A 21450-nucleotide genomic window follows, 5' to 3' on the forward strand; every position below is an offset into this window, starting at 1 on the left:
ACTGGGGTCCCCCAGGGGTCTGTACTTGAACTCTTCCTTTTTTCCCCTTTACACCAAATTGTATATACGTATTGAGGCTTATGCGATGCCTGTCCACCCATCCAGCCTTGCAATCTGGACTAATTATGAACTTCAGCTGCCCTGAAACTACTCAAAGCTAATCCCATGTTAAATTTCTTGTCTTGTGTCTGTAGACCAGAGTGGGAGGTGAACACCGCTTCCAGGAACTTCCAAGTGCTCTGCGATGAGATGTTCATCTGGCCTTAATTCCTACCTGCCTGTGGTGCGGTGAGATTCTCATTGGCCTAGCCGCCTGCAGTGCGATTCTCATAGGGTCTGTCTGTCCTCACTGACTGTCTCGAGATTCTTATAGTCCTGTCCTTGCGACCTGCGGTGGGATTCTCTTATAGGGCCGTAATGCTGTATAGTGTATAATAGGCAATGCAATGTGGACTGAGATCTCCAGTTTGTCCAATCGTTCACTACAGAATGAATGCAGTGCTCCCCAGTGGCAGCACAGGGACAACACACTTGGGAAATATGTTGTATTGTACACATAATTGAAAATACTTTTCATAATTATCATATAATATGTATAGGTAGAAAGGGAGTCTACCAACGCGCCTCAAGCCTGAAACGGCTGATCCGGTGCTTCACAGGTGCAGGGACATCAAAGTTGCATAAGGAGAAGAGACTGGAGCAGCACGGACATTTCTCAGAGTCATGACTCTGATGAAGACCGCAAGGTCGAAACGTTAGTCGTTTTGTATACTCAGCACCTAAATAAAAGGCTCTAAATGTCCGTGCTGCTCCAGTCTCTTCTCCTTATGCATATAATATGTATGTTAGTGTTGTATTTATGACCACAAGACAACTGATACTACAACAAAAAACTATTCTGGAACAGAATAATAAAGTAGAGTGGGTAAATTACGTTTGGGAGCCAAACTGATTTATGCCATGCTTTTGTTTTTGCTTAATGCAAGTCGCTCTGGATCTCTGCTAAATGCCTAAATTGTAAATTGTAAACTCCTATGGGGCAACTAGACTACAGGTAATATTACAATCAGGTAGGCTTTTCCTTAGACATTTACTTAAGTAACTGTAGTCTACTTAAATTAAGAATATTTTATTTATTTTTGTATACTTTCACTCCACTACATTTCAAAGACAAATATTGTACTTTTGACTCCACTACATTTGTAGGGAGGGACAAAGTACATTGACCTGACCACTTAATCACTGTTTCAAAAACAGTATGTATATACCTTGACTCACGTTGAGTAAGTTGTCCACCACTGGTCAAGGCTAGGCACTTGACCAGTCAAGAGCCTGGATTAAAAATGTAAAACACTAAAAAGCATTGTGTGTGGGTCCCACGGAGATTGCTTGTCCCAGGGCCCAGAATTTAGTGCTACACCCCTGTGGATTTAGTTTTCTTTCTTTTTTTTATCCTTTATTTACCCAGGGTAGTAGCTGAGCACAAGTGCAGACACACACACACACACACACACACACACACACACACACACACACACCCACACACACACACACACACACACACACACATTAAAACCTGGGAGCTGACCAGTACAACCACAACAGTCTTAAGCCCAACACACACCGTCTGTGAAGCGGGCGCGCAGCGACGAACAGTGGCGTATCGAAGCGTCAGGCGAGGCGTGAACGCGCGCCAGCGCGTGTCTGATGCCGCCGGTGTGGGATAGGTTCATTGAAAATAACGGAGGCGGCTGTTTTGACGCGCAGCGTTCACAGAGAGCAATGTCCTGTCTAAAATGACGTCGGGCGTCAGCTTCTTCTGTCCGCGGCTGTGCGCTAAGGTGTGTGTGCCCCCACATGGTGTGTGTTGGGCTTTATACTGTTGGCTGACTAAGCCGCTCCAGGGGGAGCAGTTGGGGGTTCAGTGCCTTGCTCAAGGGATGACTAAAAGAATGTTAAGTTGTAGCCTACCCGTGACACATCAAATAGGCTATGTGGTTTTCATAATAAAATGTAATTGAAATTCTGGGTATTTCTGTCAGTCTATGCTTGGATGTTGAGATTATGAAACAATGACGTAATTCTTTTAAATTTGTATTGAACTCAATGACATTTTTCTAGAGTAGCTAAGCCTATAGGCCTACAGTTCACACAAATCACAATAAAAAAATATTGTATTTTTTTTAATATACCAGTAGCTACACTTTTTGTTTTAGCCTATAGGTGACACCCCAAATAACAAAGACTTAGTCATTACTAATTTATTTTTTATTTTATTGTTTGTCTTTGATCCGTCTGTTTACTTCCTTTATGATGAATTCCTGTTCTGTTCTTTAACTATATAGAAGTGTCTATTTGTACTCACAGTTAACAGTCTTTGTATTGAGTTTGTGCTTGAAATGTACTATAATTCTACAGTGTACTGTAAGCCGTGAATATCCACGGATATCCCAAACTGTTAATAAATATTTCAATCAATCAATCAAACTGAGATTTGAGTCTCCTCAGCGAATGGGATTTTGGTGCACTCTAGTGGCTGAATGAAATTACATTTCCGTCTGGGGTAGGTTGCTTGCGCGCAGTTCGAGCCTAAATAGCCACAAGATGGAAGCAAAGCTGTACTTTTTTTTTTAAGTAACTTGAAACGGGATAATATCCGTGAACACAACCTGTTCTAAGAAAATCAATAACTACCTGAAACTTGTGTGGGCTACCCATTAGAGCTGGTCTAATTTTGACAGGGAAAAAAGTCAAGTGATCTATTCATCTAAGAATAAAGTGTTTCCTATACTTTCCTTCTTATTTCTTTCTCAACAACTCAATCGGCAAATTCGGCATGTTAATGTAGCTAGCTTCCTTCACACCGGGTGGCAGCAGTGCAACACTGTAGCAGGACTGCCAGTCAGTATAATAATTCGACTCTCGTGACCCGCCCTCATTTTCCCTAAATGACACATATGGGACTCAGAGCTATTTCCTCCACTCTCTGCCCGTTGGCTTCAGTGATGGGGCGGCAGTGAGGATGCTGCCTGCCGCACAGCTTGTGGAATGACCTGAGACAGTTTTAACTCCACTTATATTGTAGTTTTTAGGCTATTTATTGTTTTACAATGTTGCGAGTTGTAGTAGAATGCGCTAAGTCACTGCCTAAAAAGAGGGTTGGGAGTACTCCTGATCCCATCACAACTGTAATTTTCAAAGGTAAGAAACTGAGTTTTGTCTAAATGTAATACTCCAGGTTATCCCTTTGTGTTCCATTCATACCACTAACCACAGTCAGGGCTCAGTCACTGGCTCACTGGAAAAGTGTCTGCTGTACACGGAAAAGGCGTAGTGTAATTGGTAACACCTGTGGAGGATGTAATTATAGGCTAACTAGTAACTATCATATTTTGTATATCGGCGACTATGGGGGCCGGGGGGAGTAACAGAAAAATGCAAAGTGTTGCGGCGTTTTGTAGGCCTGCCTACAATAGACAATTATACTGTAGATCCATCTACATTACAAACGGGTAATCATCATATTTTTTTACATGGGATAAACGAAAGTTCATTTTAATGCATTTTTAAAAGTTTGGCCTTAATTAGCCTACATTACGACTGTATTAGCCCATCTACTGGGCGACTGTGGCTCAAGAGGTAGAGCAGGTCCAATGATCCATGGGTCGGCGGTTCGAATCCCGGCTCCTCCTGTCTACATGTCGAAGTGTCCTTGGGTAAGACACTGAACCCCAAATTGCTCCCGATGTGCTGGTTGGTAGGCTACCTTGCATGGCTTCCGCCGCAATCGGTGTATGAATGTGTGTGTGAATGGGTGAATGTAATGCACATCTATGTAAAGCACTTTGGATAAAGGCGCTATATAAATGCACCATTTACCATTTACCATCTACTCGTCTCTGACGCTCCCTTGGTAAATGAACTGAGTCACACTGCACTCTGAAATCAGAGTTATTGTCGACTTGAGTTCTTGTCATCGACTTGAGCAGAGGTTGGAGGACACTGACTTCTTCCTGCTGACAAGATGGTAAACATGCAATTTGGACCCAACCAAATTCCATAGTACACTCACTCAGTTAGGCTACAGGCCTCAAAGGTACCCAGGCTGTCCCTGAGGATCCCCCCTGGACCCCACTGTCAGAAACAGTGATGTAACTCACCTGGATGGGATGCTGTGTTACTACTACTACAAGGCGTCACCCACCTTGCCCAGACAGATCAAATTATATAATGACTGCAGTGTTTTTGCATGGATGTCAAAATCATGTACCAACGAGACACTGACAGTATCATTTTACAGTAGGCTATAGGCTTTCGTTCTTGGTTTTCACAAAAGTATATTACACTTTCAGATGAAAAGAAGAAAACCAAAACAATTGACAGTGAGGTGAACCCAGTGTGGAATGAGGTAATCACACTCACACACACACACACACACACACACACACACACACACACACACACACACACACACACACACACACACCATGTGAACCTATGCATTCCAGCAAAGGAAAATGGATTGGACACATTTAATCCAATCCAAGACATGACTTGATTTCCCTGTAAATGTGCTGTTTACTGTCATATACAGTAGTCTGGGATTGTGATGTGATATACAGTAATACAGTCCGTCTTCAGTGTGCTGTATAAAATTAATTGTATCTGTCTTTATCTAGCAAGGTTAATAAGGCCTCTGGTCGTAATCACAAATAAATACAGAATCTCTTTCTCAAACGACGACTTGTGTCAATTACAGTCCTGTCATGGACTGTTTGTATAGGGTGGTGAGGGACACGCCACCATGTTGGAGGAACATGTAGACAAAAGTAACTGTATTTACTTTTTGTCTTTTCTCTTTGATATAACAATACAAATATCCATTATTGGTGGTACAGTATTCAAAAAATCAGGGCAGATCAGGGAAGAATGGGTACCTTGTACCTTGTACCTAAGTATAGGTACATAAGTATATAATTCACAATTTGCAGTGTCGCTCAATGAAAATAATTGATTTACATTTCTTTACTTGACAATCAGTTATTTGCGACAAGCGATGCAGTCAGACAACAAATTATTAATTCTGTTCAAGGGGCAAAACATATGCATTAGACTTAGAGGCGTGTGTGTATCAATAGCTGATGGTCTGTTTGTCTCCTGTCGTATTGCCTTACAGGTGCTTGAGTTTGATCTGAAAGGCTCAGCGTTGGACTCTTCATCCTACATCGACGTCATTGTGAAAGACTATGAAACTATTGGGCAAAATAAGTGAGTAAAGAACCCCCACGCAAACTGAGCCTCTTGATCCAATGGATGGCTACCAGAGTTGCTTTCACCTGATGAAACAGAAGTGTTGTAAGAGTGACAGACACTCTGGGCCCCACCTCATGGATCACACAGCAAAAGTGTGTGTGTGTGTGTGTGTGTGTGTGTGTGTGTGTGTGTGTGTGTGTGTGTGTGTGTGTGTGTGTGTGTGTGTGTGTGTGTGTGTGTGTGTGTGTGTGTGTGTGTGTGTGTGTGTGTGTGTGTGTGTGTGTGTGTGTGTGTGTGTGTGTGTGTGTGTGTGTGTGTGTGTGTGTGTGTGTGTGTGTGTGTGTGTGTGCGCGTGAATGTAATGACTATACATTAAAAAAAAGAAAAAGGTCAGCATTAGTACTATACAAAAAGTTTTCATCCGGCCAATATCGTCCAGATAACAATTATATCAGTCAGACTCGTGCTAAGGAGACAAAGGAGTAATACATACCAAAGTCCTCCTCTGTCCCCCCTTTTCACCGTGACTTTATCACCTACAATGCCACAGTAATGTTTAGGGAAAATGATACGTTTGGATAGGCACTTCAAGACAATATTGGAGTCCTGCTGCTAATACAGAGACTGGTTGTCTTGCTTCCCGGTCTCTCTGTAACCCACGCCCTGCCTGTTTGCCATGCTGAGACTTGTACGGACTGAGTGGGCAAGAGCTGGGATCCTGGTTAAACAACAATGAATGAATGGCTTAAGCACTGTTTGTCTTCCCTTCTCTCTATCGCTCTCCGGCATGCGTTTGACTGTGACTGAGGAAAGGAAAACATTCAGAATGAGGGGGAGAGCCAGTATGGATGGTTTGGAAATATGAGAGCTTTTGACCAGACTCCATGTTGGAGTTTACTGTGTCCCTACAATAGGCCTATATTATAAAATACTGAGTGTTGTGAAGATTTACAGTGTACACAGAAATATCGGAGACATCAGTGTTACCAAGGCTATTGTTAAAAGTGAGCTTAATTATAAAACATTGGTCCCTGTGTGACGCGGAGTGGAACAGAGTAGCTCAAAAGTTGCTGTGCTGGTTTAAACTCATTCACAGGCTGGTTGCTTATTATTGCCACAGTGCAGTGAAGACAGAGTCACATATGGAACCAATCTACTGTAGACCAACCACAGAGAATGTTTCCATGGTTTTTCTAATTAGGGCGATCAAAGTCTTGTCTGTGTCTTTGACTCTGTGCTAAGAACATCTGAATATACAAAAACTAGAGCGTCACATGAAGTGTGTCAAAGCAGCAATGTATATTTTCAGTTCATGCCTGTGACTATACCATACACTTTTATAGTATTCTCCAGGGCTTGGCTCAGTCATAACTGTGGGAGGTGCTTTTCCTAAGTGAATCTATCTCATGAGTGCACATGAGTCCTTGCCATGTAAAGTTAGTAAAGTTTTCCACTGGGCCGGCCCAGCTGACACACTCCCTCCCTAATGATGTGGACAGGGGGGAGTAGACTAGAGTAGGAAGTCTCTGTCGCTCTCTGCTTGGTTTTCCCAAATAGTTTTGCAGCTGCTGTTTCTCCCTCGTAACCTTGGCAACAACACAGAAGAGTTTAAACTTGCTCTGTCTGCGCTCATTGAATTTTAGAACACTGCGCTCTACACTGGCCGGGAGATGGTCATAAGACAGTTTATGTTAATTGCAGAACAGTCTCGTGCATGTCATTTAGTCAGGAATTTGATCATTTTCGTCAGTGAGCATCAGGTGTTTGAACTGAGAGGAATGCTGACGTCAAGGCAGTTGCTTACGTTTGCTGTGAAATGTGAAATGCTCAGACTGTGTGCCAATACCCTTCATTTAATTTTGCCAACAGGGTTCAGACCGTTCACATTGTAGGTTAAATGGCAGTGAATGGCAGTACTCTGCTTCGTGAGCTCTTCCAGAGCCCTGGGACCCTGTAATCCTGCACAGCAACAGGCATCGCAAGGTCACAGTTACATTTTCCCCTGGCGGTGCCAGGTAGAACCACTGCACTGAGCGCACCAGGAGTACCACATCACTTGTAATTGATTCAGAATGAAAATGTAGGCAGTCGACTCTGATTTGCACTGATTGTTCCATGTGTCACCTCACAGCTCGCTCAAGGCATTGCATATTCTGTAAAACGTCAATTAATATCCCTGGCATTTATTTAAGCCATTGTTTTACCTAACCTTATTAAAAATCTGGTTATCTAGTAAGTACAATATAAAGTGGAATGAATCATTGCACCTCATGCTAGTCATTATATAAATGGACAAATTGGCAAGTAGCAACTGAAGATTAGTGTAGTTCTACATTCATGCACCAGAAAGATTAATTGTATAATATTATGCAGTACTGTATATACCGGTACATAGATAGTGCACTTCAAATAGCAGTAAATATTATGTGGCAAATAAGTCTGAGCTAGATACAATGGAAAGAAGAAAAAGCTAAGAGATTTCCCCCCCAAAAATTGTCTGGTTTACTAGTTTAACCCATTCTGGACGGGAACCCCTTTTGGTGTTTTAAACATTATGTTATAATTTAGCTATTGAAAAATAGCAGATCTACAAGCTCATAGCGCGCCACCGAGTGGCGCTCTACGAGCTTGTAGGTCTGCTATTTTTGAAAAATCGTGAAAATATTCATTTCAGAAAACTGGAAGATTTAGAAGAACATTTTTTAATTTTGAGGTCAGGCGGCGGTAAAAGACAGCTGAGTCCTTGTTCAGAGCTCTGATAGCTTGAGGGAAAAAGTATTTGGATGTCCAGCATTGCCTTTTATTTCTCCCGGGGATACATATAATTTAGTAATGAATAATAATTTGGCACCCCAGATTGATTTTACTACAATTTCATAATGTTAGGGCCGGGGTATGATTATGCATGTAAATAGGGTTAAGGTTAGCGCAAGGAGATGCAGAATGAATGTAAGTCAATCCAACATCCCTAAATGTTCACATAATAACAAATGTGTGTATTTGCCTTACACCATAGCTTTGGGTTAAATAACGTTAAATGAATGTAAGTCAATGCAACATTCCTAAAAGTTCACATAATTACCATGTATGTATTTGCCTGGCTTACACTATTGCTTTGGGTTAAATAACATTAAAGTGTGACATTATGCGCTTATTGTTGACATCAACTGATTGTGTTTTGTGATTGCTTTGACGTGCAAAAAATGGGTATAAGAAAGAATTCTGTAATAGCTGTGATTATAGTGAGCTGTGAGTTGCTACAGACTTTTTGACCAAGCTTGTTCCCACCCTCTGAGATTAATGTAGGCAAATACCTCTCAGTTCACCGCTGCATTACTCACACTCCTCCATCTCTTCATACCAGTGAAGGAAAATGACTGATGACAGCAGAAGGGAGTAACGTTATAGATTAAAACACAGCCAAGGAAATCAAGGCTGCTTGTGTTGAACTCCCCCCCTCCCTTTACAGATGGGTGATCCTAGTTATTTGGCTGACGCATACCATGGTTTCGTCATACAGGGAAACACTTGGTAAAGGACAATAGCATGCCTGTCTACTTTATGGTGACAACTCTATGGTGAGGAGGGATCCCCCTGACTGTGGACACCTAGTTCCCAGAAGTGTTTGCCAGCTAGTGGACACCTAAACATCCTGGAGAATGGAAAAATATGTCACAGAGCTCAGTTTATTTTACACAAATAACATGGCACAGATTAGTTCACCAGCTTGGGGCTTCATTGTTTCCCTTTGTGAGGAAGGACATATTTCCAATTGACTCACTAGTTTCTGACAATGGTCACAAAGTCTGTTTTGGGTCTGTGCCTCTGCTGTTTGCGTGGAAGTATTTGAAGGACCTTTGTTCATTGTCAAAAACAACGCAATAAGTGTTTGAGTATTAGTCAAACAGACCCTTATCACTTTCTTAACAAAAAATAAATGGTACAGGGCAGGCTAGATTCTGGGTTTGTTTGTTTTTAGGAGATATTATGTTACGACATCCAAGTCGTGTCGTCTCAGTTCAGAATCTAAATATTTCTGTATACGATCAGTCTGATCAATAAGGGCCTTTCTCGGCCCCACCTCTCTCCCTGTGTTTTAGGATCCAAGATGGCCGCAGCACCAGGAGGGGGTGTCCTTACTGGGTTGCGTTCACAAATTCAAGACACCTGTCTTGCGTTTGTCTTGTGTCTGTGTTTAATGGCCACTCCAATGCATTTCCAATGGAAGCCCATATGGTTTGACCAAACATTTTGTTTGATGGGGTGGAGGGGGGGCAGAACACATCCATCAAAGCTGTGTTCAGATACAAGTCAGGTGTCAGACACAAGGCAGTTGTCTTGAATGCAGCCCAGTAAGGTCATGTCGACCCCGCCCGCTCACCTCTGCCCCACCCCCTCCCGGTGCTGCGGCCATCTTGGAGCCTAAAACACAGGGAGAGAGGTGGGGCCGAGAAAGGCCCACCAACCAATCACTCATTCAAATTAGTTTTAGGGCACCGAAGTCTGACATCAATATCGGTAGAGGGCGCTAAGTCCACAGGTTCATGTGCTTTTTTTTGCATTGTAATCCCCATAGGGGAATTTTAGATCGCCTATAAGAACTGTGTTTGAAAAATAAACTATCTAACTAAAATAAGAATCAACTGACTGAGAGAAAAGGCTAATGTTATACTGCTGCTGAATGAGTTACATTTTCACTAGAAACAGACTGTATCAAATATGACTCACTGACAATATCGCAGAGACAGTTTGGACCACAAAGACGATTTTAAGATGACCCCATGTTATTCTCCATAGAGAAAAACTTCCATGAACCAGGGGATGAGCGAATGACGTCAGGTCTCATGCATTGAGGGAACCACCCCAGAGGGAGCTTTCCCAAAAGCCCCTTTGCAACGAATATGTGGTCTGTGCCTGCCTGGATACAAGGCTATTGCAGGGATGACATTGGGATCAGATTTTATGAGGTTGCATTCCAGGTAGATGGAATCACCAAATCACAGGAGAATCCCTCCCCATTTAGACTCTATTATGTACAGCTCTGATCACTGCCAAGACAATATTTCTGTATCCATCTAATAACACTGTCTGCCCCCCAAATGTTTTGTTCAGGAAATGACACATTTCAGGAAATTACATTGTCTAACAAATAGTATGTTCAGGAAATAATGTCTAGCCAATAATACTTTTCTTATTTCTTATCTGATCATATCGAATTCACTGAGTGTGGACATGTCTGACTCTAATTATGTAAAGTTGCACATTAATTCTGAAGTTGTATTCTCTGTACCTGACTGCTTTGGATGTATCTATAGCTTTATCTCAAGATGCTTTGTATTATAGTACAGTATGGAACCCTGTCAAGACTCAAGATCCTATCACTCAATTACCCAAAGAATAACTAAGGGGAATGTATGTTATTGTGTCTTTGGACACAATGCTCCATCCGATAAATTATCCAGACAAAATCCAGCGTATTATATTTCTGGGTTTGTGTTCTACACTTGGTTTTAAGTGACCAAAACAGTGTACTATGTTCATATGATCGTAAGTGTATTTGATAGATTCAGTCAGCACAACACAGAAGCTAAGTCCCTGCTGGGTGTGTTTGGTTTACCTCCCTGGGTAGGGTTTGTTAGCTCTGGGTGGAGTCCCTTCCTAGTGCCACTTTTGTGGCTGTAACATTATTCAGCATACATGCATCTCTGTCTCTGTCTGTCTGTCTGTCTGTCTGTCTGTCTGTCTGTGTGTGTGTGTGTGTGTGTGTGTGTGTGTGTGTGTGTGTGTGTGTGTGTGTGTCTCGCTCATACATAATTTCAATGCATTTTATTAATAATTAGAGCAACTAGAAAGGTAGGACTTTTCCCCCCGATGAAATTACAATACAACACCTGATTGTCTCTCATTTCACTAATTGATGGACCAACCTTACTTGATTCCATCACAGTACACACAAATACGTATGATACACTATATAACATCTTTTCAACACTCAATATTTATCCAACATCAGTTTATTCATCTGTATTCTGTGTTTTCCCTGGCAGGTTCCTCGGTTCTGCCAAGATCCCGCTGAGAGACCTTGCATCAGGTCAAGTGAGATCACTGCCATCCAAAAACGTGCCTTTGGTCAATGAAAGTGGTCAAAGTATTGGAGTAAGTTTGTTGCTAATGTTCCAACTTGTTTTTTTGCATCTTAATCCTACAATAAATACAATACACGTCATATGGTAGCATTGGTAATCAAGCAAATTACTTTCTTTCCAGTCTACAATCGACCTCGTGATTGGTTATGATCCTCCTGCCAATGCCGGGTCAAATCCAAATGATCCAAACGGAGGCGATGCCACAGTGGATGCTGGTAGGTTTGAGAAGTTGAGAAGGAAAACAGCAGCTTTCAGCCAAGGTTTAATAGTTTCATCAGAGTAGCTCATGTTATGAATTCCATGGTTTGTAAATTGCCAATTGTCCATCTCCCTGGTCTTAAAAGAATATGACCAGATAGATTAAAAAAATATATTTTGCATTTGAAGATAGTGTGCGGGAGTGTTTTCTTTTTCAGAATTTAGAATGATAAAATAAGTGATAAATATTTAAAAGTATATTTAAAAGTATTGTAGACAACTAAACTTCCAGAAAAGTGGTTACAAACCGTCGTACGATGAGTCACACACGTTACCGTAGTGAAATTTGTTCTCCACATTTGACCCATCTCTTGGAGCGGTGAGCTGCAGCGTGCGGCCGTGTTCGGGAATCATTAGTTGATTTGACCCCCAATCCAACCCATTGATGCTGAGTGCCAAGCAGGGAGGCATTGCGTCCCATTTTTACAGTCTTTGGTATGACCCGGCCAGGGATCGAACCCCCAATCTCACAGTTTCAGGGCGGACACTCTAACCACAAGGCCACAAGTTATGTTTTAATTCATAGTATAGGTTCAGTTTTGAAATGGAACTCTCGATTTGTTGTTCTAAGATATGAATATCTCTGGTTTTATAACTCCTTAGCTGGTGGTGGTGATGAGGATGGTGAGAACATGGCAGATGGGGGTCCGGGAGGCGGTGCAGGGGCTCCCTCCACCCCTGGTCAGCCTCCTAACTTCAACCAGCGGTTGGCAAGGAGGTCAAGGAGTCACCACACACTGGCTAACAAGCCTCAGGACTTCCAGGTGAGTTTGTTAAATGAATGCTGCAGTGCTACTAGGGCTTGGCAATTAACCGGAAATATGTCAAACCCGATATTTAGAACCAATAATGGACAGAAAACCGAATAACTGAGAAACTTTTTTTCTTCTTATATTTTTGAGTGGTGCAAACCACTCCTACAACCAGCTTCCTTGTACTTGTTTGTTTGTTTGTGTGTGTGTCTGTCTGTCTGTCTGTGTGAGCATGAGTATGTGACTTAATAATAGCAGTAGGGGGCGCCAGAAACAGTGAGAGGGGTAGTGACTCTAATGAGAGAGAGTGAGTGAGAGAGAGAGAGAGAGAGAGAGAGAGAGAGAGGGGGGGGGGGGGGGGGGGGGGAATTGCACCACTCAGTTCACACGTGTGTGATTTTACTTTTCAACGAATGGACACAATTTTTTTAACAGATTTCTTACTAAATCAAGAAATCACTTAACCGTGTATTATAATTTGCTGTACAATGGTGGCATACAAAAATTGCAAACATGGCTCATCTACAAGCACATTTTTATCGTTCATTAATCATAATCGTGGCAAAGATTTTAAATAATTGTGATATTGATTTTAAATCACATGGCCCACCACTACCATTTTCTACTCTTGTTTCAAGTGGGATTGAGGGATTCTCATACACATTTCAGTTAGCCTTAACTAGCCTTTATGAACTAGCCTTGTAATTAACTGATTAATTAGCCTTTATTAACTAGGCTTTGAAAGGTGCTATATAAATACATCTTTATTATTATTATTCATACTATGTCCCTTTCAGATCCGTGTCCGGATCATTGAGGCTCGCCAGTTGTCGGGCAACAACGTCAAGCCGGTGGTGAAGGTGAATGTATGTGGGGAAACCCACAGGACAAGGATCAAGACAGGGAACAGTCCATTCTTTGATGAGGTACAGTCACTTCACTGTGAGCCATGCAGGACTGTTCAATTTAGAATGAGTTCCTTCCATTGTGATTAGAAGTATGTTGAGAAAAAATATCTGCAAAAGCAGAAGGGTCGCACACTCCAGATTAGATGAAAGTCTTTTGGTGCAGGGCTCAAAAATACAATAGAAATAGCCAGCACACACACACACACACACACACACACACACACACACACACACACACACACACACACACACACAATACATGTCCTTTTCATGTCCTTTAACACTGAGTTGTTTGTCCATATGAGAGGTAAATAAACTATGTGATAAGGACATGTACCGGTATTGAGTGCTGGCTATTTCCTCACTTCTAATTAGAAGTATGTGACAAGGGTTAAGCACAACGCTGTTTACATTTACATTGCTAATCTAATCTAAACGTTATCTTTTTTATCAGATGTTCTTTTACAACGTGCACATGCTACCATCAGATCTGTTTGAAAAATACATCAGCTTTCGAGTAAGTAAAGTTAATTCTTAGACTTCTATGCATTCTATAAAAATACCTCCCTTCACAAATTAAGCAGTGTCTGCTATATATGGTATAATTCATACATCGTGATTGTAGTGAACCTCGATATCAGAATTTCTTGCTGGATGCTTGAATACCGGTATCCATGACCATTGATGACTAATTAATGACTGACTGACTCCATTGTTGAAACAAATATGTGCTACTTGGAAAGGTATGAATACAGTACATTATCCCATAGCCGGAGGGATTTCATTCTCTCTCTCTCTCTCTCTCTCTCTCTCTCTCTCTCTCTCTCTCTCTCTCTCTCTCTCTCTCTCTCTCTCTCTCTCTCTCTCTCTCTCTCTCTCTGCATTTTAAAATGAGCAGAGATGTAAATAATTGTTCATCAATGAAGGAGTGCTTTCAAGCAGGAAAGTCTGTTGTTTGCTAAATAAATGCATTTATAATGGAACTTGATATTTTATTATTTTTTATAAAGAATGGGTCAACTTTCAGTTCACTGGTCCTTTTTTTTTTAAAGGGAATTCCCTGTGACTCGGGAGAGATATTAGACTTTCAGGTCATCAGGCTGAGGTTGTGAGCCACTCTGACACACTCACCTTCCTTTTGACCTCACACAGGGTGACTGTGCCATTATATTATATGAACCCGGAATTGAACCCGGGCCTCCTGTGTGGAAAGCCAGTTCACTGGTCCTTTTACCAGAACACAACAGTTCAGATTACCAGTAAAAAGGTGGAAGTCATAATGTAGGCTTGAGTTGATAGATATTATTTACGCCTTTATCCAGGGTCTGGCTTAACCAGGCTTGCCTAGTCTTTGTATGCCTTTTTGAAGTTACAAGGAAAAAAAGACCAATGTTATTTCACATGAAATATTTTTTTTTTTCATTTTTAAAAGCATAATGAATTCCCATATTACAACTTCATGTACTTGAAACATCTTATACACAACGGCATAGGGCCTCTCACTCTCAGCCTACATTAAAAGTATGCCATGGTGCCGGTGGTCAAATGTCATGTTCCCTCTCCACAGGTGTACAACTCCTATTCTCTAAGAGCGGACAGTCTTATGGGGGAGTACAAGGTAACATACTCTTGTCGAGGTATCTCTACTTGTCTCGTCTAGGTCTCTCATAACGCTGCACTCCTCACAGTTATATGCTACCATTGTGACATAAAGTGAATGTCTTCATAATTATTAATATGAATAACCTTGTCTCTGACAGGTGGATGTTGGTTACATCTATGATGAACCCTGTAAGCTACAGTCGTCACACATATCCACAAACTGCATTTGCATGCACAGTGTCATTTACATTTGGTCAATGGAGGTTTTGTTTTCTGTGTGTGCGTGTGTGGACGTTTTGATTTGCACTTGTGCGTACATGCGTGCGTGCCTGCATGCGTGTGTGTGTGTGTGTGTGTGTGTGTGTGTGTGTGTGTGTGTGTGTGTGTGTGTGAAACTGCACAAGCATGCGTTTGCACTACTCCTTTGTACATGTGCCAGTTTGCATGTTACAGTATATTCTTTCTATTTATTATTGTATTCCTTCTCTGTGCATGCATGTATGTTCATGTCATCATGTGTCGTGTGTGTGTGTGTGTGTGTGTGTGTGTGTGTGTGTGTGTGTGTGTGTGTGTGTGTGTGTGTGTGTGTGTGTGTGTGTGTGTGCGCATGCGTACAATGATATTTAGGTAAGTGTCATGTGCTTACATTTTTAGCATTTACATGTGTGCTTTCCATTGCAGCCCATTGTATCATGAGAAAATGGCTGTTGCTGAACGACCCAGATGACTCCAGCCAGGGAGCCAAGGGTTACCTCAAAGTCAGCATGTTCGTGGTGGGAACAGGAGACGAGCCCCCAGTAAGGATAACCTCACTCTCACTACCTCAAACAAACATGTGGATATGGTCAATTCTCATAGAAATAAATGTAATTCTGTATGCCTTGCTATATTTTTCTCTCACAGGCAGAGAAAAGGGGGCCTAATGATGACCATGATGATATAGAGAGTAACCTCCTCCTGCCAGCAGGCGTGACTCTGCGATGGGTCACCCTGTCACTCAAGGTCTTCAGGGCAGAGGACATTCCCCAGAGTAAGACCAGTTTATCACAATGAGAATTGCTGTGCATATAAACAGAATCGAGTTGAGTGAGTTATATACTTGTTTTGGAATGCACATCTTTCTTGAAACAGAATAGATTTATCATACTGGATACCTAAACTTCACTCACAAACACTCCCTGTTGATGGCACATTAAGGGATAACATTTGGAGAAAGCCACCTATAGCATTCCTAGGGCAGGTTTATAAAGACGGTTCAATAGAGGCCGTTATCTTACCACAGTATGTTTCTGTAATATTTACAAATCAAATCTGTAGTGCGTAAAACAACCATTGTAAATGTACCCCTTTTATTTGAACCAGACCAGATTAGATTAGGCATACCTCTCTGGCATACCACACAACAAGAACAAATTGAAACACAAATCAAACGCAGGAATTGGGACTGCTTAGTCACACCTTATAGAAACCACCCTCTTACACGACCAGACAGGCCTTAATTAACCTGGAACCCATAGGGGAAAAGAAAGCCAGGAAAACAGCTGGAGAAGGTCTGTTGAGGCACAACTCAAGGAATAAAGAATGATCTTGGAAGCACAACACTGAACCAGCTAGAGAAAGTTAATGAATGACCTATGTTTCCCAAAGGGCAAAAGGGTTTAAGCTAAGCAATATTTAGATATGATTTTTAGTTAGATTACTAATGGCAATGGAGCTGTGTTCGCAACATACAAAACAATGCACGATGCCTAGTGCCTTCAGCCTAGTTTATACTTTTTTTTTGCCAGTGACACCATCATACTACTTCTGAGTATAAATTAGTTAGCTTGTAGATATTTTTTTAGGCCAGTGACACTAGTATGCTTGGCTGTGATGGATAAAACAAATCCTCTGATTTATTCTGTGCATAACTGCCAGAACCACATCTCTGTGAGTGTCCCAAGATCCAACCTCTTTGCCAATTGTAGCAGCTCTCAGTGAAATATTCCATATAAATGTCCTCGCATGCCCTTTGCTCTGTATTTTAGACCAGACCACATTCATTCCAAAGCAATGTTTTATTTAATGTTTAATCTCCTGGCAGCTAAAAGAACGATACTCCTGCTAAAAAAGCTAAACTGTAACACATTGGCAGTCTATACATTGATGGATGACTGTTTAGTCATTAATATGAAATATACAATATTGTCAAAGATATTGATCGTCAGTTGACTCCTCCACCATATTAAAGGTTTTATGAAATTGTGAATGACCTGCATATGAATTTTATAATTATGTGATTATGCTAGCTTTTTGACCCCCACATTGTTTTTATGTTGTCTTAATGCCTCATGATCTCATGACATATCTCATGTTGAGGCTTGTGATTGCAGGAAACAGTCAAGATAAACATTGCTTGTGTTTATTTGTGTTTCCATCTTGTTAATCACCCATTTCAGTGGACGATGCATTCATCCAGTCTGTGAAAGAAATCTTTGGAAAGGATGAGAACAAGAAGAACCTGGTGGATCCCTTCCTGGAGGCTTGCTTTGCTGGGAAAAAGGTTTATTTTTTTCCTTTTAGTTTTTTAAACTTTCATATTCCAGGAACAATTTTCGAATAAGAACAAGTTGGATGGTCATTATGTAGTTAGTAGCATTACATTAAAACCCCCCCCCCCCCCCCCCTGTGCCTAGCTTTGTACGCCAGTCATGGAGAAGAATGCCAACCCTGAATGGAACCAGCTTCTGAACCTCCAAGTCAAGGTAACTGATCACAGGACGCCCCACTGTGTTCTGAATTGCTGAAATAAATGTCTCATGATTCAACAAATACAATTCCTGTCAAATCCAATTTTGCTTTGTCTTCTGCTCTAGTTCCCCTCCATGTGTGAGCGCATCAAGCTGACTGTCTTTGACTGGTAAGTGAAACATACTGACCGCTTTAGTTTTACAACACTGGGAGTCTTCATCACTCAGTTCTGTTTTGAGACTGCTGTTTTCTGCAGCTGTAGCAGAGTTATTTGAGGGTTGGCTCAGTACAATAGATGACTGGAAATATTTCCCCCAGTTCACTGGAGTGTGGTCACTGTGTATTTGTGTGTGTGTGTGTGTGTGTGTGTGTGTGTGTGTGTGTGTGTGTGTGTGTGTGTGTGTGTGTGTGTGTGTGTGTGTGTGTGTGTGTGTGTGTGTGTGTGTGTGTGTGTGTGTGTGTGTGTGTGTGTGTGTGTGTGTGTGTGTGTGTGTGTGTGTGTGTGTGTGTGTGTATGAGAGTATTGCTATTGCCTATGACTGTGACTCAAAGCCACTCCCTTCCCCTCCTAGCGTGGTGCTGGGATCCTGTTGGCACAGGCATGGCATAAACAAACTTCAGTTTTATATGTGCAATACATTGCTAATAATAAATCACTTATAATGTACATACTATTTATAATTGTCTCCACGAGGCCGAAGGCATGGGGAGAGAGTATGTTTTGCACTCCGTCCGTGTTTGTGTGTGTGTGTGTGTGTGTGTGTGTGTGTGTGAGTGCGTCCGTCCGTCTGTTACCAGCTAATCTCCGGCACCATTAACCCGGTCGATGCCACATTTTTCACACACACTCCCTGGATGCCAACGATGAACCTCTGCTCCAAATTTACCAGAACGGCCTGTTATAGCGCCACCAGGAAGCCGACTTTTGTAAAACACATTTTTTGAGTGGTGCAACCACTCCAAGGATCAGCAATGTCCGTGTTCACCCGCCTATGTGTTGGTTCACCCACCCACCCATGCACCTATGTGACTGTGAGCACCATTAGTACACTATTAGTACCAGTAGGGTCTGTTGTGCCAGAAACAGAGAGTGAGATAGTGCTGCACTGTTGCCTGCTAATGAGAGAGAGAGAGAGAGAGAGAGAGAGAGAGAGAGACGAGGTGGGGGGGGGGGAGTTCCAACACTCAGTTCACACGGGTGTGATTTTTATATTACTCCTCCAGATTCTGTCCAAAAATCCCGATAATCGTTACACAGTATCTCTATAGTCATGTGTTAAAGACGGATCTGTCTGATATTTCATATTCCATCCTAATTGGCTAACATTGGCTTTCAAAGTTTGCAGGATTGGCCCGTTTTGAACAAAAAGCCTCAAATCATGAACGCAGCGTGCAATTTACTTTCCTACTAGGCTGAGGAATATATCCCACCCTTTTCACATTGGTCTGTTATAGCTATTATTAGAACAAAATTCCTCAAATCATCCAATTGCCATCCAAGGCGTAAGAAGAAATCATATTGGCCTATTATAGCAATATTAACAAAGGAAAACAAACGGCATTCTCTGCCATTACTCCCTCAACCGGACAAGGAAACTCATTTCTCCATGATCCTTTCGGAGGAAGAAACCTTGGGAAGGATCTCAAGAGTGCACCCTATTCCAGTGTGGACAGGCCTGCAATAGGTGCTGAGTGGGAAATACTGAAATACAAAACAAATACCAAAACTGTAACAAGTATCCATGCTGGCAAAATGACAGCACTATAATCAGGCATAGTCATTAATACATGCACTGTAAATGTATACAGTATGTGTATACATTATGGCAACATACATACGTTTCGGTCGCACTGACCATTATCAGGAATCAGGTGTGATACCCGATGAAGGTTCATGCGTTGGCTGTTTACTCCTACACACTTCTACTAGTAGGCGTGCAAAAGGAAATGTTTGACTAGAAAGTGCAGTGAGAAATATAACATTAAGAGAGGTTGTTCCAGAGTCGAGGAGCCCTAATGGCAAAGGCACAGTTACCCTCGCTTTTGCATAAAGAGCGTAATCACTCACATCCAGGAAGGCTGAAGGGAAACGAGTGCAAGGGAAAGGTTAGGAAAACTGGGTGTTCCACAGAAGGTGATGAAAAACCCACAGACCCTGCATCTAATGTCAGCACTGTTGGTTATGTAGAGAATGGTACAGTGAGTGGCCAACACACAATGTCAGGTCATTGTTGTCTACAGTACAGGCCTATTAGTTGAACATGCTGTAGGGTCACATGGTCACATCGGGTCACATCGGTAAAAATACTAAAGATTGTGTTGTCTAATTGCAGGGATCGTCTGACAAAGAATGATGCTATTGGCACCACGTACCTGAACTTGGCCAAGATTGCTTCTTCTGGTGGAGAAGTAGAAGGTATGCATTTTAAGACATTTTTTGAAAAATATAATTGTAATATTATTATTATTATTACATAATGCTAATGTAACTACAGTATCTCAATACAGAAAGAGCCTGTTTTTGTCAAATACTGCAATTGATTAGCTTTTTTATCCATAAGATATAAGCTGCTCTATTTACATATAAGACGGTGAAAGGATTCATGTGTATATTTGTATTTCTATATTATTCAAAGTTGTGAAACTAATTTCACTTGCTCACAAATGGTACTTGAATTGTCCTTTTTCTCCTGGTAAAGAGGAACCTGCAGGAAATGAGGATCCATCATATGAAGGTTCAACTTTAGCTCTTTATTTCTCTGTGTAGCACGTGCATGTACATGTACATGTGCATGTTGTGTGTTACAAAATGTGTAAGCCTACCGCATGTGAGCATTGCCAATAAGTACTTTGCGCTGCATTCATGTCATGAAAGGTGCTATGTAATAAAGTGTATTACTAATGCTACTGTCTGCTCTGTTAGCCATAGTGTTCCCACTAACTGTTGTTTGAGTTGCATCCACCACTTGCTTAGTACCCATTCTATCATTTGCATCCACCATTCTTGCCTCTGTCCATCCCTCACGACATTGTAACTAGGGATGCATGATTAATTAATTAATTATTATTATATTGGTGTCAGCAATATCATCCTTAAAAACACAATGTCGTTATCCAACCGATAACAAAACGTATAAGATAAGATATCAGCTAAAATTGTATATACATTTGAATGCTTTTTGTGATGCTGAAGGCTGCAGATCTGATCTGTGTTTTCTGGATAACATTTCAATAGCATTCTTTGAACTAATATGTTCATCAGTAGGCCTACTAAATCATGTAATAAGAATGTTTTTTATGTCTGCATCTTCACCCCGAATCACAGTTACTGTATAACACGTGTAAGGTAAACCCTACTGGAAAGTATCGGTAATAGTTGATTTGACTATGCAATTAATCGGATATCGCCCCAAAATATCAATATCGTACATCCCTAATCATAACCCTCCCCAACCGGCATGCACCGTGCTGTAAATCTGCTTTGCTTAGCGTTGTTCTCATACTTTGTTCTCTGCTTTCATCTCTTGATCTACAGTTAGCCCGGGGGAGTCTGATGTGGGTTTCCTGCCTGCATTTGGTCCCTGCTACATCAACCTGTATGGCAGTCCCAGAGAGTTCTCTGGCCTGCCAGACCCTTATGAGAATCTGAACTACGGCCAGGTAAATGGATCCAATGTATTGTATTGCTTCTGTGAAGGTAGATTGAAAATGACGTAAAGAATACTGTATCTTTGAAGCCTCTGCTTTGTCATACTGTATGGCAAAGTGATTTATTAGGTCAGATGACCTAGTAAGGTCATC

The 21450-nt window shown here is 41.5% G+C and overlaps 1 protein-coding gene across 1 annotated transcript in view; it reads left to right on the forward strand.

Annotated features, from left to right (window-relative positions):
* Nucleotides 1–2997: 2997 nt before the first annotated feature.
* The window catches only part of LOC310874962 (myoferlin-like), a 41523-nt gene continuing 23070 nt past the window's right edge, over nucleotides 2998–21450 (forward strand). The window contains exons 1-18 of the mRNA XM_083787926.1: nucleotides 2998–3201; nucleotides 4353–4408; nucleotides 5177–5268; nucleotides 11301–11409; nucleotides 11521–11614; nucleotides 12261–12421; nucleotides 13207–13335; nucleotides 13772–13834; nucleotides 14885–14935; nucleotides 15078–15108; nucleotides 15601–15716; nucleotides 15823–15949; nucleotides 17358–17461; nucleotides 17595–17663; nucleotides 17775–17818; nucleotides 19983–20065; nucleotides 20349–20384; nucleotides 21185–21309. Of these exons, the coding sequence (XP_083644052.1) occupies nucleotides 3111–3201; nucleotides 4353–4408; nucleotides 5177–5268; nucleotides 11301–11409; nucleotides 11521–11614; nucleotides 12261–12421; nucleotides 13207–13335; nucleotides 13772–13834; nucleotides 14885–14935; nucleotides 15078–15108; nucleotides 15601–15716; nucleotides 15823–15949; nucleotides 17358–17461; nucleotides 17595–17663; nucleotides 17775–17818; nucleotides 19983–20065; nucleotides 20349–20384; nucleotides 21185–21309 (1581 nt within the window). The 5' untranslated portion in view covers nucleotides 2998–3110. The remainder of the gene's footprint in view (nucleotides 3202–4352; nucleotides 4409–5176; nucleotides 5269–11300; nucleotides 11410–11520; nucleotides 11615–12260; nucleotides 12422–13206; nucleotides 13336–13771; nucleotides 13835–14884; nucleotides 14936–15077; nucleotides 15109–15600; nucleotides 15717–15822; nucleotides 15950–17357; nucleotides 17462–17594; nucleotides 17664–17774; nucleotides 17819–19982; nucleotides 20066–20348; nucleotides 20385–21184; nucleotides 21310–21450) is intronic.

This window comes from Protomyctophum parallelum, assembly GCF_964188405.1.
Source record: "Protomyctophum parallelum genome assembly, chromosome: 17".
In the NCBI taxonomy this organism is placed as follows: domain Eukaryota; kingdom Metazoa; phylum Chordata; class Actinopteri; order Myctophiformes; family Myctophidae; genus Protomyctophum; species Protomyctophum parallelum.